This window comes from Suricata suricatta, chromosome 9 (assembly GCF_006229205.1).
Source record: "Suricata suricatta isolate VVHF042 chromosome 9, meerkat_22Aug2017_6uvM2_HiC, whole genome shotgun sequence".
NCBI classification, from domain to species: Eukaryota; Metazoa; Chordata; class Mammalia; order Carnivora; family Herpestidae; genus Suricata; species Suricata suricatta.
Window position 1 is genome coordinate 13559406 of NC_043708.1, and position 14843 is coordinate 13574248.

Sequence of the window (14843 nt, forward strand, 5' to 3'; positions counted from 1 at the left end):
GTTGAGCGTCCAGCTCAGTGCATGACACCTTTGGAGGGTCTGCAGTGTCCCCGGGGAAGGCAGCTGGAGAAACGGTGAGACGGCTGATACTGAAGTCCGTGTGTCCAGGGCAGTGCTGTCAGACCTCCGGGAAGAGACAGATGAGGGTCAAATTCAGTTAGTTCTTGTGGAAGAGAGGAGATTGTTGATGATTCCTGTCCAAAAAGAGGCTCTATTGCCTAGTTTCATTCATGACATAGAGATTGAGGGACCTAAGGTCAGTGGTCTCCCAGCTCTGTGTCCAGAGCTGTGTGTCATTCTCTGTACAACCCTGAATCCTTTGTCTATGTGCCCATCCATGCCCCTGCCTCTTGGAGGACAGGATGGCTTCTAGACTACCATATCACATAGCAGGGGTAAACACATATTTATTCAACGAGTGGACAAGTGAGAAAGGGTGGACAAACCCACCCCCATTGTCAGAGCCTTGGGACAGAGGAACAGAGAAGCACCACATGCCCCATAGCGACTGACCAGTCACTAGACAATGTCTGCTTGTTTTATTACCTATCTATCTGTCTAATTATCTATTATTTAAATGTTGTAGTAAAACACATACAGTATAAATTTGTCATCTTGACCATTTTTGGGATTGGCACCGGGAGGGAGAGAGAGAGAGAATCCCAAATAGGCTCCACACTGTGAGCAGAGCCCGACGCAGGGCTTGATTCCACGACCCTGGATTCTTGACCTGAGCTGAAACCAGGAGTCAGACGCTTAACCAACTGAGCCCCTCAGATCACCTGCCACTTAACCATTTTTAAGTATATGGTTCGGTGCAGTTCGGTACATTCATTTGTTGTATAACCGTCACCACCACCATCTCCAGAACTTTTTCATCTTCCCAAGCTGAAGCTCTGTACCCATTTAAACAGCAACTCCCCAGACCTACCCTGGCAGCTCCCATTGTACTTTCTGTCCTTACGATTTTGACTACTCTGTGTCCCTCATAAAAGTGGAATCCTACGTATTTGTCATATGGTGACTGGTGTCTTTCACTTAGGATAATGTCCTTACAGTTCACCTGTGGCAGAATGTCCTTCTCCTAAGGTTGAATTCCACCTTGTGTATAAACCATGGTCTTTGTCTCTTCTTCCACTGATAGACATTCGGGTCGCTTCCATTTTTTGCCTATTGTGAGTAGTGCCGCTGTAAACAAGGGTGCACAGTGATCTCTTTTAAGGTCTTGCTTTCAGTTCTTATTTTGTGGGTCCAGAAGAGGAACTACTAGATCAGATGGTAGTTCTATGTGTGATTTTTTTTTTTTTTGAGGAACCTCCAGACTGTTTTCCATAGTGACTGCACAGTTTTAAGGGAATATTTCAGTTATTTACCTCTTCCTCTGTGTGTGTGTGTGTGTGTGTGTGTGTGTGTGTGTGTGTGTGTGTCTTATGTCTTGTGTCTTTGTGAGTTTTACAAATGTAGTCATCCTCCCTTCAGCTCAGTTTCTGTCCTTTGAACCAGATTAGTTAGACTCTGGCCCTGTGGGCAGGTTTGGGTTGACGCCACCGTAGGCTGGGTGGGCCACACCCACACAGGTGGCGCAGATTGGCGAGCTATTGGCTATCTCCCAGCCACTTTTAGAAAGTTAAGTTTATCCCATTGGCTGCCCCGGCAGATGTCTCCTGGGGAGTCCAGGCTGTTCCAAAGATTAAGCTAGAACCAAACTGGCCCTAGACTTGTAGCTCTTGGAACAGCTGCTCAGCCTTCCTCAACTCCACCATTTTAATTGTGATTAGTAGGTTCATTTGCATCTAAAAGGAGTTGTTTTCTTATCAGCACCATTGAGTTGGGAACCAGTGTGCTCCATTTATATAGAGTGGCCCATTTTAACCAGGCCCATTAAGCAGTAAAAGTAAATGTGGGTGTTTTACAAATGCAAATATATCATGCAAATAATGTACTTTATGCTAAATGATGCCTTGGTTTTCATATGTAAAATTAGAAACTGTGTAGCACGGAGATAATGATAAACACCTTTGCATCTGTTCATAAAATGTATCATGAGCTGTATGCATCTGAAATTGTAACTGGGGTTTCAGGCAGCATTTCTTAGTGTACCCAAACCTGCATTCCATATTATCAGAAATATACATGTGCTTATCTAGTTATTTATATATTCCTAAGTAATCAAGAAATCACAGAAAAAGAGTAATCTAAATTACCTAACCTATTACTTACCCGTCAATGATGAGATTTATAATTTTGTTTCCATTTTTAAAGATTTTTAAGTTTTTATCCGAGATGATGATAGTGGAAGAAGAAATGTCTCTCTACAGACTGGTTCCTTTGTAAGGGACTTAATTAGGTCCATAAAAGTCCTTAGTGTTTGAAGTAATTCTCTGTTAGGATATACAGTAGCATTTCTGCTATTTTATAACAATCACCAAGTAGAATAATAACACCCATGTTCTGTATGCAGCAAACTTGGCCACATTCTAGGAGAGAAGTCATGTTCAGTCTCTGCCCACATGGAGTTTCTGCTCTTTAGAAGTCAAGACACAGACTATGGAAAGTGAATTGAAGGTGTAAAGAAGACATCAGATCAGAAAATACGGCGAGTGTGATCAATTCCCAACTGTCTGTACAGGTGGTGATGACTCCACCATTCAGAGTAGGGGACAGGTCCCAGGCTGGCAGTGACCAGGGGCATTTTCCTTGGGATCTGGGATTTGAACTGACCCACAAAGGACAGATTCGGACCTGAACAAGAGAGGAGAACACAGGAAGAGGACATTTCAGGCTGGGGAGGGACAGAATTGGTTAGAATGGGCCTTGGAAGTTTATGGGGTGCGTGTGTCTTCTGGAGACCTGACTAGGTGGCATATTGGGTAACAGGGAAAGCACGGTGGGGAAGATCAAGGCTCCTGAGGGACAGAGAACATAGTGGCCATGATTCTGCCCTACAAGCTATTCGTTTTCACATACTTTTGTAATCACCAAACTCTTCAAGGGAGCAATTATGTGGAAACTCCATATATAAGACCCATGAAAAATCACATGCTTTGTTGACTTTGGAGCAGGACCTCGTATAGACACCCATCCTCCACCCCCACTGTTGGTGGCACCATGGACACCTCCCGAGGGTCTCCTGGGGAGCAGTTGGCCTCCTGAGGGGCATTTCGCAAAGCAGAGCATATGAAGACAGCGTGGAGACGGCGGCTCAGGCGATAGGCAGGGCGGCCTGGGGTTGGGGGGGGAGTTGGGGCGCTAGTGGGAACCCCTGTATATCATTTGACCCAGTAGAGCAGAAACACAAAAGACCTCAGAAAGAAAGGGTTGGCAGCACTGGGTGACCGCAGACAGGAGTATGGGAGAGGAAAGTGTTGGACACTCCAGAAATTTGAACTTCAGCATGTTATGGGTGATCACCAAAACATGAGGAATTTTTTTCTTGTTTTTGTGAGGAATGCTGTTACATTGTAAACATGTGGTAGGTGCCAGCCATTCCAAGCAGGTGTGGTAGATGATAGAGATTTAGGGACAGAGAAGATGCAGGTGTCTCTGTGTTGCAGGGCGTGAGTGTACCACGTGGAAAGAGAGACAGCCACAGCTATGGATGCTGTGATGAGTTGAGTTGTCCACCCCCCCCCATTCATATGTTGATGACCTAACAGTAATACCTTAGAAAGTGACCTTATTTGGAAATAAGGCCATTGCAGATGTAATCAGTTAAGATGAGGTCATACTGAAGTAGAGTGGACCCCTAAGCTAATGTGAAAAGGGGAAATTTGAGCAGAGGTGAGCACACCCTGGGAGAATGCCATGTCAACATGAAGGGAGAGATGGGGCGATGTGTATATAAGGCAAGGAATGCCAAAGATTGCCGTCAACCTGCAGAAGCTCAGGGAGAGGCATGGAACAGATTCTCACTTCTGGCCCTTAGAAGGGACCAGCGTTGACCTTGGACTCCTAGCCTCCAGAACTGTGAGACAAGAAATTTCTGTTGTTTAGGCCACTTACGTGTGGTACTTTGTTATGGTGGCCCTAGAGGACTCACAGAGACATGAGAAACCCAGGGCAGTGTGGGTGTGCCCACGGGGATGACCAGGGAGGCAGAGGCGGAAAGCCCGACCCTTTCATTGTTTGGTGAGGTGACAGCCAAGGGTCGTGTCAGGGCACAGCCAGAGATGCGTTCCACAGTCTGCACAGAAGATCAGCTGGAGATGCAAAATTGGAAGAGCTAGATTTTCCACGGGTCCATGAACTCTTCTAGGAATGAAATAGGAAGAGCGAAGAAATGCCCATAATTGTGGGGTCCAGGCTGGACAGAGAGCTCACGGGATTTATAGAAAGGAGAGTGGGATGAGGAGAACCAGGCCAGGAGGGTGTCTTGAGGTCAAAATTGGAAAAGATTTTAAAGGAATAATGTCTAAATAAATAAATAGGTAATGTCAAAAGTCATAGAGTTTATGTAATCAGGAAAATAAAGGCAAGCTTCTCTTGTGAGCACATGGCGGAGGGGAGGGTGGCTGTCATGCCTTCAAGGTCCCTTTGCTCAGTGTGAGAGGAGTGTGGCCAGTCCTTGGAGACAGCGATGTGCTGGGGTCGAGGCTGGGCACACATGCCAACTTGGGGGCTTTGCTAGCGTGTGGCAGAGTTGTGGGAGCCGAGGAAGTCTGGATGCTAGGTGAAGTTTGATGATGGATGAGAAGTTATTACCCCTCAGAAGGGGGAGGTGAGTGGAGACAAGGGGTATTAGAGGGAGGATAGGTTCCAGAGGAAAAGAGGGCACTAGGGTGCCACTTGCAAGGAAGAAGGTGCAGACAGATACAGGTGGAAATAACGAGTGTGCGTGAGCTTATGCAGAATGGCTTTAGTTTCAGAAAAGAGGTGACGTTGCCTGATGGAGGTGTGGAAAGAGGGTCTGGGATATTGCGAGTGGGAGAAGACTAGAACCAGCTTAGCTGGGTCACTGACCACCAGGCCAGTGGTCCTCACCTGGGGACTGTTTGATTCCCCCAGTGGCAGTTTCTGGAGACATCTATCGCTGTTACAAGTGGGGGTGGTTGCTACTGGTATCAAGTGGGTAGAGACCAGGGAGGCTGCCGAAGATCCTCCAATGCACAGGACAAGCCCCCATGGCAGAGTTACCCCACCCTAATGTCCAGAGTGCCAAAGTGAAGCAACCCTGAGGAGGTCAACAGCAGTTCTCAAAAGTGTCCAAGGAGGGAAGCCTTAGACTTCATAATGTGCGTGGGGGACCATTTTGAAACACCAACACCATCACTCTTACTCCAGAGCAGGTGCCTCCGCCCGGTTCTCATGTTGTTTCAACTCCCTGCACATCCAGGGCCTTGGCTGTGAAGGGCACCTAAGAACTCTCTGTAGGATGATCCAGTTGGAGGCAAGATGGGTCTCTAGTTTTCACACTTGGCTAAGGTAACAAAGCGACTCCATTTCTTCCCGGGGTCCGTATTTTGCCCTCAGGGTGATCTTGCCACGCTGTCTGTTGTAGCTTTTCTGATCTCAGATTGTTTTTGTCTAAATGTGTCAGAAATGCCTTCCTGAAAGTTAGCCAGCGCTACTATGTTCCACCTGACCCTGGAAGGTCGCTGTGGAGCCACACTTGCCAGTTCGGGTGCCGAGTTCTCTCTTATCTTAGCTTTCGTTATGTAGAGCAGGTGGCCTTGTGAAGCTTGCTTTTTGCAATCCATTGATTTTTCAGAAACTGTTCATTATTCCTTGGGACTGTGCAATGAGGTGATCTCAAAGTTTCTGGAAAGAAAAGAGGAAGATGAAGGTGTGGCTGCCTCATCTGTTACAGGAATGAAGAGCCAAACTGGGAACGTGCGTGAGCCGTAGGGGAAGTGCTGGCACCGAGCACGTCACTTCAGTTCTCCGAACCTAACCGCAGCTCGTCAGGGATCACCACCGGGTTTCTTGCAGTGTACTGGGTGTCCAGTGTTGCGTTTCATTCCTAAACACTTCATGCTGTCATTGCCTTCAGCTTGTGGGCATGGAGTTGAGATTTGGCCAAGTTAAAAGGGGTTCAGACTATGCTCTGCACAAACTCCTGAGTCCAGATCTTGTGCCGTCCCCACCACACCTTGAACAGAACCAAGTAGCCACTGAGATCCTCTTGAATGTTACCACGCTCTGTTTTATCTGGAAGGTTATAAAAGTGTCCCCAGGGACTCTGAACATTCACCTATGCTCTTAAATTGTGGGGGATATTTAATGAAACTTGATACCTTCTTACATGTCTCTCTGTCCACCCTGCTCTGATTTCTTCATTCCAAACTTCAGTGGCTGGCATCTTTCACCCAGGGAGTTTGTGGTAGTGTGTGGTGGAGGTCACAGTTGTTTTTCTGTTACTTCCTGGTAATGAGTCCACAGTTAGAGCTAAAACAATAGAATTTCAAGTATTGGGGAGCGGGAAATTTCCCCATTATTACAAGTGCTGCCAGTGTTTCATCTCTGGGTAAACGCAGTCTGGTGGTAGATGTCACACGTCCAGACTGGAGATGGCCTTCACATTCTGATCCCAGTGCTAAGAATATGACAGGAGGCTGTTCAGTTGCCTACAAAATATTGGGCAAGCTCTGACCTCTGTAAATACTAGAGTCGGACAGGCTGGCCTCACTACATTTTTGATCAATATGGGTTTTCTGCATTTCGGTGTGCTGTGGACCTTTCTAGCAGACGTGTCCCTGTTCCTTCACAGACACGGCCTGTAGGTTAGTCCTTCACTGCCTAAAACTCTTCAGACTTTGCATTATTTCTTCTGGTGTCTTTCTTGCACTTCTTCCTTCACTCCTTCGCTCTCTCTCCCTCTCTCTGTTTCTCACTTTATATTTAAAAAATGTAACTGTGGGGGTGCCTGGGTGGCTCAGTCAGTTAAGCATCTGACCTTCACCCCAGGTCATGATCTCATGGTTCGTGGGTTCGAGCCCCATGTCGGGCTCTGTGCTGACAGCTAGCTCAGAGCCTAGAGGCTGCTTCAGATTCTGTACCTCCCCCTCTCTCTGACCTTCCCCTCCTCACACTGTCTTTCTCTCTCAAAAATAAATAAAAAACATAAAAAAATAAATTAAAAAAATAAACTTAAAAAAATGTAACTGTGGTAAAATATATATAACAGTAAATAGTACCATCTTAACTGTTTTTTAAGTGCACAGTCCAGTAGTGTTAAGTGCATTCACATTGGTTGGTAACCAAGCTCTAGAACTCTTCATTCATCTTAAAGAACTGCAGTTCTGTGCCCATTAAACAGTTCTTGACCTCGTGCCCCTCAGTCCCTGGAAACCTCCACTCAACTTACTGTCTCTATGAATTTGATTACTATCATCTAATACAGTATTTGTTGCTGTGCATCTGGCTTGTGTCACTTAGTATAACGTCCTTGAGGTTCCCGGCAAGGTGTAGTATCCTGTTGTTATTGTCATATCCTGCGCTCTCTTTTAGATACAACAGTTCATATTTGGTGGCTGAGTTCTTAGAAAATAGTATGTTTCTTCATTTGCTTTTCAGTAGACCCCCAGAAAGTCAAGACCCCTGTGTGGGTCTTGGCAGAAGCTCCCAGTTGTCTGGTTCTCACAGTGATGGAAGCTCACGAGTGGAGGGAAAACCCATTCCAGATCCCATCATTATGCCAAGAGCCACCTCAGGGCTGCACAGCCTGGTAGCCCGCCGTGTCCTCTGGGGAGTTCACAGTAACGCAGCTTCGAGTGTACAGCCCAGGAAGTGATTGAGGGCTAAGACTCAGCAGACGCTGGGTGTGCTGTTCGAGATGGTATCATTCCTATTCCTCCCATGGGATTTTTGCTGGCTCAGCTCTGGTCTTAATGATCGTCTAGATGGATCCGTGTGCTCAAATGCCAGGTCACAAGCTGCCTTTCTGGCAGACAAGGCCCTCTTAACCTGTTGCTCAGCTTCCTTGGTCACACATGGGTTTGGCGTATAGTGCTGAAGGTCATGGGATTCTGCTAGAGTGCTACTGGAATGAGATATTTGTGGGACCCGCATTGTGGTGTCTGCTAATTATGAGCCCACGGGTCTGTCTGTCACATATGGTGAGTCTGATTGCTTTTTCTAGCCTGGGATTTTGCCTTGAGATTCTTCTTGTTTGTATGTTTGTTTGTTTCAAAGTTTTATTTGAATTCCAGTTAACATATAGTGTAATATTAACTTCAGGGGTAGAATATAGTGATTCATCACTTACGCATAACACCCGGAGCTCATCACAAGTGCCCCCTTAATATATATCACTCATCTAGCCCATCCCCTTCCCATCTCCCTCCATCAACCCTGTGTCTTCTCTATACTTAAAAGTCTCTTATGGTTTGCTTCTCTCTCTCTTTTTATCTTATTTCTTTAACTTATTCGTCTGTTTTGTTTCTTAAATCCCACATATAAGTGAAATCAGGAATTTGACTTCCCTGACTTAATTGCACTTAGCATACATAATAGACTGTAGCTCCATCCACATCATTGCAAATAGCATGATTTCATTCTTTTTGATGGCTGAGTACTATTGCATAGTGTGTGTATGTGTGTGATATATAAACACATCTTCTTTATCAGTTCATCAGTGGATGGACATTTGGACTCTTTCCATAATTTGGCTGTTGTTGATAATGCTACTGTAAACATCAGGCTGCGTGTATCTCTCTGAATCAGCATTTCTCTATTCTTTGGGTAAATACCTAGTGACGCAATTGCCGGGTCACAGGATGGTTCTACTTTTAACTTTCTGAGGACCCTCCATGCTGTTTTCCAGAGCGGCTGCACCAGTTTGCATTCCCACCAACCGTGCAAAAGGGTTCTCCTTTTTCTGCATCCTCACTAACACCTGTGTTGTTAATTTTAGCCATTTGCCTTGGGATTCTTAGTGAAATACCACCCACAGCTTTCTTCCATGGAGAGGGAGAGACAAGAGTTTAGTGCTAGCAGACTGGAAGAGGAAGGTGAAGATGAGGCATGTAGTGTGATGCCCACTGGTGTGTATGTGTTGGCACAGTGGGCTGGGACTGGAAGCCCTGGTCCGGTCCTTGTGATGCTCGGACAAGTCCCGTCCCCTCTCAGGGCCTCCATCCCCGCAGCTCCTCCGTCTGCCCTGCGCACCCACAGCCTGGAGGACCTTGGAGGACCTTATTGAAAAGGTGTCGATTGCTGTGGTTTCTCACTGATAATTTACTATCCCCGCATCATACCCTGTGAGCCCCATGGTGAGGTGATTAAAACCCACGCCAATAGGTTTAAGGGGGCCCAAGTGGCCACTTCTCGTGGCAGTGACCATTTGCAGGTCACCAACATTTAAGCAACTGAGTGTAGAGAGCCCCCATTGCCCCCTGCACGTGTCACACGCACACTCCCCTCCTCTTGATTTGCCACATGAACGAGCGGTTTCCGGGGTCTCTTCAGCAACTCCTATGTGAAGACCTCAATCCCTAGCTTCTTCTCAAAATTCCCGTGGTTAGTAAACACTTTTAGGTAATTTTATGTCATTTTTAAAAACCAACTTTGAGCTTTAATGGCCAGTGAGCTGGGAACATCATGAGATGGAGGAAATAAACATTTTGCTGCCTCCCCAGCTTGCAGCCATCAGGGCCATACCCATTGGCCCTTTTATCTATAGGCGTTGATATCTCTTTAGACAGTCACAGGAGGTCAGGGCGAGGTAAGTTCCTAGGGGCCAATAAATATGGCCTTTAATTTTTCCCCTGGGTCCTTCTCAACACCAAGGACAGTTCCCCGTAGTCACTTAATAAATCCTTGACTCCCTTAACAGTTAGAAATAGCCTTTTTGAGGGACCATCCACAAGAAGCATGTAGCGCTTTGCAATTAACATGACAGCAACCAGCTTCACCTGAGCTAGAAAGAGACCATCGGTGAATTCATCACTGACGGGGAGCCAGGTAAGAGCAGTTGGGTGGGCCAGTCCAAATCTCTGTCCACCACGTAGTGATTACGTGGGCAGCGGAACAGAACTACTAGAATAGTGATCAGTGACTTAGATAAAAAGGATGTCGTAGAAATTGCTGAGTAGATTTCTATCATACAGAGAATTTTCCTTATTTTAAATCACTGGATTTACACGACTTCAGTGCCCCACGTTTACTTCATTCCTGGCATCTACTGATTTTTCAGCCAAATCAGGGTCAGGATAAAGAGGAGATTTGGGTGGAAGTAAGCTGGATGTTTGGGCTCTTGCAGTAATGCTCAATTACTGAGTGCTCTCAAAGCACCAACTCCTCTATAATGAAGTCCTCAGTTTTTAAATATCTTTAGAAATCAGGTGATTCAGGATTGGCAACACCAAGCTTGCTGTTTCCTGCTTTCTTATAAAAATAAGATGGTAAAATTCCAGGGAGCTGGCCGGAGTCGTTAAGAGATGATCTTGAGCATTTTAATGCACATTATTTTCCATGCACTTTTGAGCTTTAAAAGCCTGCACAGAATAGGACAGGAATCAGATGGAAGAGAAGTCAGCCAGCTGTCATCCTGCAGCCCCGAGACCCCAGCCAGATCTGGTGTCCTCCATGTCAATCTTGGCCACCCAGAGGCCACACCTGCCAGAGCTCGGAAGGCTGCTGGAAAAGTCGTAGCTTTGATACATTAATCTTGTGTTATTCTGAGTATAGTCAACCCCGAACAAAATAAAACAAGAAGGTTCATTTACATCAAGGTTCATACGTGTGTATTTTCCAGCACATCTGACATTAGTTTGATGTTTAACAGTGTTTGTTTGTGCGGGAGCCATTTTCTGCCTCCCTTTCTGCCCCTCACCAGTCATGTACCCTGTCCCTAGACCTGCTGTGCTGTTGCGTCTCTGGTAATGAAATTTGGGTCAACAGAATGTGTCACTGGTGTTTCTCCTTGTTAACAGTATTGATTGCCATCCTGCACTACCAGAGACCCCGACTGATTGGTAAAGTGGTCGTTACATAGCCCTTCAGATTTCTTACTGCTTGTGCGTGTGTCCGCCGAACTTACAAATCTGTTACCAGGCCAACTTTTCCTTTTTGTGCTGTGATCAACAGTGCATTAACCAGTGTCATTTGCCGTGGACTATTTTAGTGAAGGTAGTTTGTGCTGCCTCCTGAGTTGGATGGAGTAACATTTTTGACTAAGTGCTTTTAACATTAATCGGAACCGATCCTTGGTGTAGAAAAGCCTACTTCCCGCGCTAAGGGTATTTTACTAAGACTGGCTTGGTTATGAAGTTTTTCACTGGGTGCCTTAAAACCGTGAAAGTGCTCATCTATAAATGTAGCAGAGTGCCTTTGTATACACTGATCTTCCTTATTTTCTTGCCTCTCCTCTTACCAGACTGTGGGCGGTAGCACATCTACAAAATGTTTTATAGGCTACGGAGTGCAACATTGTGAGCCAAGACATTGAAACAGGAGACAAAACAAGGGGATGGGGGAGGGAGGGAGTCCATCAAAGCTCTTTATGTAATGTTAAGGATTTGGTAAGGATAAAGGCCAAGAAAGGCAGGTTTGCATTTCTCACAGGCAGGTGTCACTAGGAAGTGACGGAAAACCCATGTGGTCCCGGAAGACATGGATAGAAGTTCTCTGCCACGTCAATTCATAAGATTAGGAATAAATTGGCAACCCTTCTGAAGGTTGTGAGGTTAAACAATGTGAATTTGCCATTTCGTTTACCTGCATGTGATGTCAGCGCCTGGGGCGGGGAGAGGCCTGGACAGTGACCAGAACACCCACGCAGACAGCTTCTGCCCCATGAAATGTGATGCCTGTTCAACTTAAACCTCATGTTTTTTGTTTATTTTTTATTTATTTATTTATTTATTTTTACATATCTGTTCATTTGGGGGCAGAGTTCAAGCAGAGGAGTGGCCAGGAGAGGGGGACAGAGAAAGCAGGCTCTGTGCTGACAGGCTGCCAGCAGCAAGGCCGATGCGGGGCTCGAACTCATAGACCATGAGATCATGACCTGAGCTGAAGTCAGATGCGCAACAGAATGAGCCACTCAGGTGCCCCATATCTCACGATTTTTAGAGATGCGTTTTCGCAGGGTGCCTGGATGGCTCAGTTGGTTAAGCATCCAACTTCAGCTCAGGTCATGATCTCACAGTTTGTGGGTTTGAGCCCCACGTTGGGCCCTGTTGCTGACAGCTCAGAGCCTGGAGCCTGCTTTGGGTTCTGTGTCTCCTTCCCTCCCCGTCCCAGCTCATGCTCTGTCTCCCTTTAAAAAAAAAAAAAAAAAAACACCAAAAAACAAAAACAAAAAAAAAACCTCAAAGATGCATTTCCGGAGGGTGTAAATCATTGGGAAGCATGCTGAGGTCTCTTCTAAGAGACCCGTTTGGAGAGGCGGTTTTTCCAAGGGCGGGGCAGGGGTCGAGTGTAAACGAGTCCGTGCTCACACTGGCTTCTCTTGTGTTTCAGCACATCAGGTCCACCCATCTGGCCGGGCAGTACCTTCTTCAAGAGAAATGGAGCCCTGCTGCAAGGTAGGTGTCTAGGAGCGCCCTCCCCACCCCAGCTCTGTGCCCTCGTGCTGGGTAGCAGGCGAGAGCTGTGTCCTCCTGAGGAGCGGGCACTGTCTGAAGAAGTGTGACTGCGGTGCGCTGGGGCTCTTTGTCCATTTCTCTCTATTTCTTCCTCCTCACGTCTCCTGGTTGCCGTGAATTGTTATTTTGAATCGGGGACTGGTTCTTCGGTTGGTCACCGCTGGTCGTACTCCAGAAGCGTCTGGCTTGCTTTGGTGAGACTGGAATTACGTGGCAGTCAGGATATGACTAGCATAAACGGAGCTGGTTCAAAGCAAAGCAAAACAAAAATCCCCTGTGACATACTTCCAGTGCTCGGGAAATGAGGAATGTTTGGGGGGTTCCGGCCCTTTGGCTATTGTGGTGGTTCCGCTTGTTCTTTGCTGTCCCCCCAACATCCGCGTGTGCCTGGAAGGTTGCTTGTGGTTTGTTCCGAGGCTCGGAGTTCAGCCACCCCTCTCCTGTCCCAACGAGCGCCCTTTGCATGGGGACATCCTTCCTGTTGTCCACCTGCCCTTCACTGCTTTGCCATCAGTCCTCCCCAGCGTGCTCAAAGAATTCCAGCTGCCTTTCATTTCTACTTTGGCTCTTACGTTTCTCTTGAAATGGCCAAATAAAGTTGAAGAATAAACAGTTAAATATAGCCGTAAGAGGGGCGCTTGGGTGGCTCAGTCAGTGAAGCATCCGACTTTGGCTCAGATCATGATCTCGAGGTTCCTGGGTTCGAGCCCCACCTCAGGCTCTGTGCTGACAGCTCGGAGCCTGGAGCCTGCTTCCGATTCTGTGTCTCCCTCGCTCTCTCCCCCTCCCCTGCTTGTGCTCTGTCTCTCTCTTTCTCAAAAATAAATAAACATTAAAAAAAAAAGAATTAAAAGTAGCCATAAGATACCTTCTGGTCGCTGCGGGGTTACCGCTGTTGGGGATGTCTGCTGTGCAGAGAAGCCGGAATCGTGGGCCTCCGAGGCCCTTCTAGTTTCCTGTCCCCATAGCCTCCACGGACCGGCGAGGTGTCGAGAGTGGCTCAACTGGCCAAAAGCGGATGGTTCTGGGGGTATGAATAGCTTCAGAACAGGACTGGGCTTGTGGAGCAGTGTTCCGCACCTTTCCACACCTTTCGGTTCCATATCTTTCCACACCTTTCAGTTCCACACCTTTTGGTTGGTTTAGAGCTGGTCAGCATCTTTTCCTGAAAAGTGCACATCCAAGGCTGGCCAGGTGTGTGAAGGAGGGGAATGTAATTGTGGCTGGGAAAAGGGACATTTCTCTTCAGGTTTCCAGAGTGGCTCAAAGAGATGTCATCACGTTTGTGTTGTTGTTTTATAGGCCATGCAATTACATATTGTCTTTTTAATAGCCTGTGAAATCAGGAACTGAAGGATTTCCCTGCCTTTTTGCTTGGTACGGGTGAAATTTAGGCAGGAAGTTTTGACTAATCCTAATTTTAATGACCATTCTAGATCCCCTTAATATTTAAGGAAAAAAGGAAACTCCCTCCACTCTCCAAGATTAATACATAACTTTTATTAAAATCTGCTCTCTCTTCATATAATATAAATGGAAACCAGTTATGATGAGCCTGTGGGAATTTTTCAAAGTTATGTGCATGTTTATTTTTCCTCCAAATCTATAACAATGATACGAACATCATTCGTGCTTGGATTATTTTCAGAAGAGGGATTTTATTTAGCGAGCACATTTTCTTGTTGGATTTTTACTCATTAAGTTTCACGTTAAGTAAGATTTCCTCTGAGGATATTAGTTTTTGGTTGTTTCTGTAGGGCAAAAGCACAAAGCAAAACATCAATAAGGTACTGAAGTTGAGTGATTTCACTATGAGATTCTCTCTCATGGGTGTGGACATTTTTTCTCTTCTGGATAGGGTTTTAAATTCTAATTACTCTAAGTGTTGAGAATTACATTATTGTAGATTTCAGATGCTTATTCAATCTGCAGCCAATTCAGTGCAGCTCTTTTTTTCTTTTTTGTACATGTGAAAATCGGAAGACTCTTCTTTGGAGTTTGAGAGGGTAGGCAAAGACTTAAGTTTTTCCTACAATTCTTCTTTGCTGTGTGTTGTATTTGCTCTGTCTGTATATGGACTTCTGGAGGCACTTTTATCGTGCTAAGATTTTTTTAAACACTGTGTGTGTTCTCCTTAATTAATATTTTTATATTCCTTTTCGTAGGGTAGTGAGTTGCTCATGCCCATGAGTGAATGTTTTACAATAAAAATACGGGTATATAAACAGGGAGCTGCCCAGTCATGCCATTGGAAGGTTTAGGTTAGAATCAAGTAGAAGAGGTGTCTGGGGGGCCTCAGTGGGTTATGTATCAGAT

The 14843-nt window shown here is 46.0% G+C and overlaps 1 protein-coding gene across 6 annotated transcripts in view; it reads left to right on the plus strand.

Annotated features, from left to right (window-relative positions):
- Positions 1-14843, plus strand: part of FOXN3 (forkhead box N3) — a 389030-nt gene that overhangs the window by 266125 nt on the left and 108062 nt on the right. For all 6 annotated transcript variants that reach the window (XM_029951013.1, XM_029951015.1, XM_029951014.1 and 3 more), the window contains one exon: positions 12403-12467. In XM_029951013.1, the coding sequence (XP_029806873.1) occupies positions 12403-12467 (65 nt within the window). The remainder of the gene's footprint in view (positions 1-12402; positions 12468-14843) is intronic.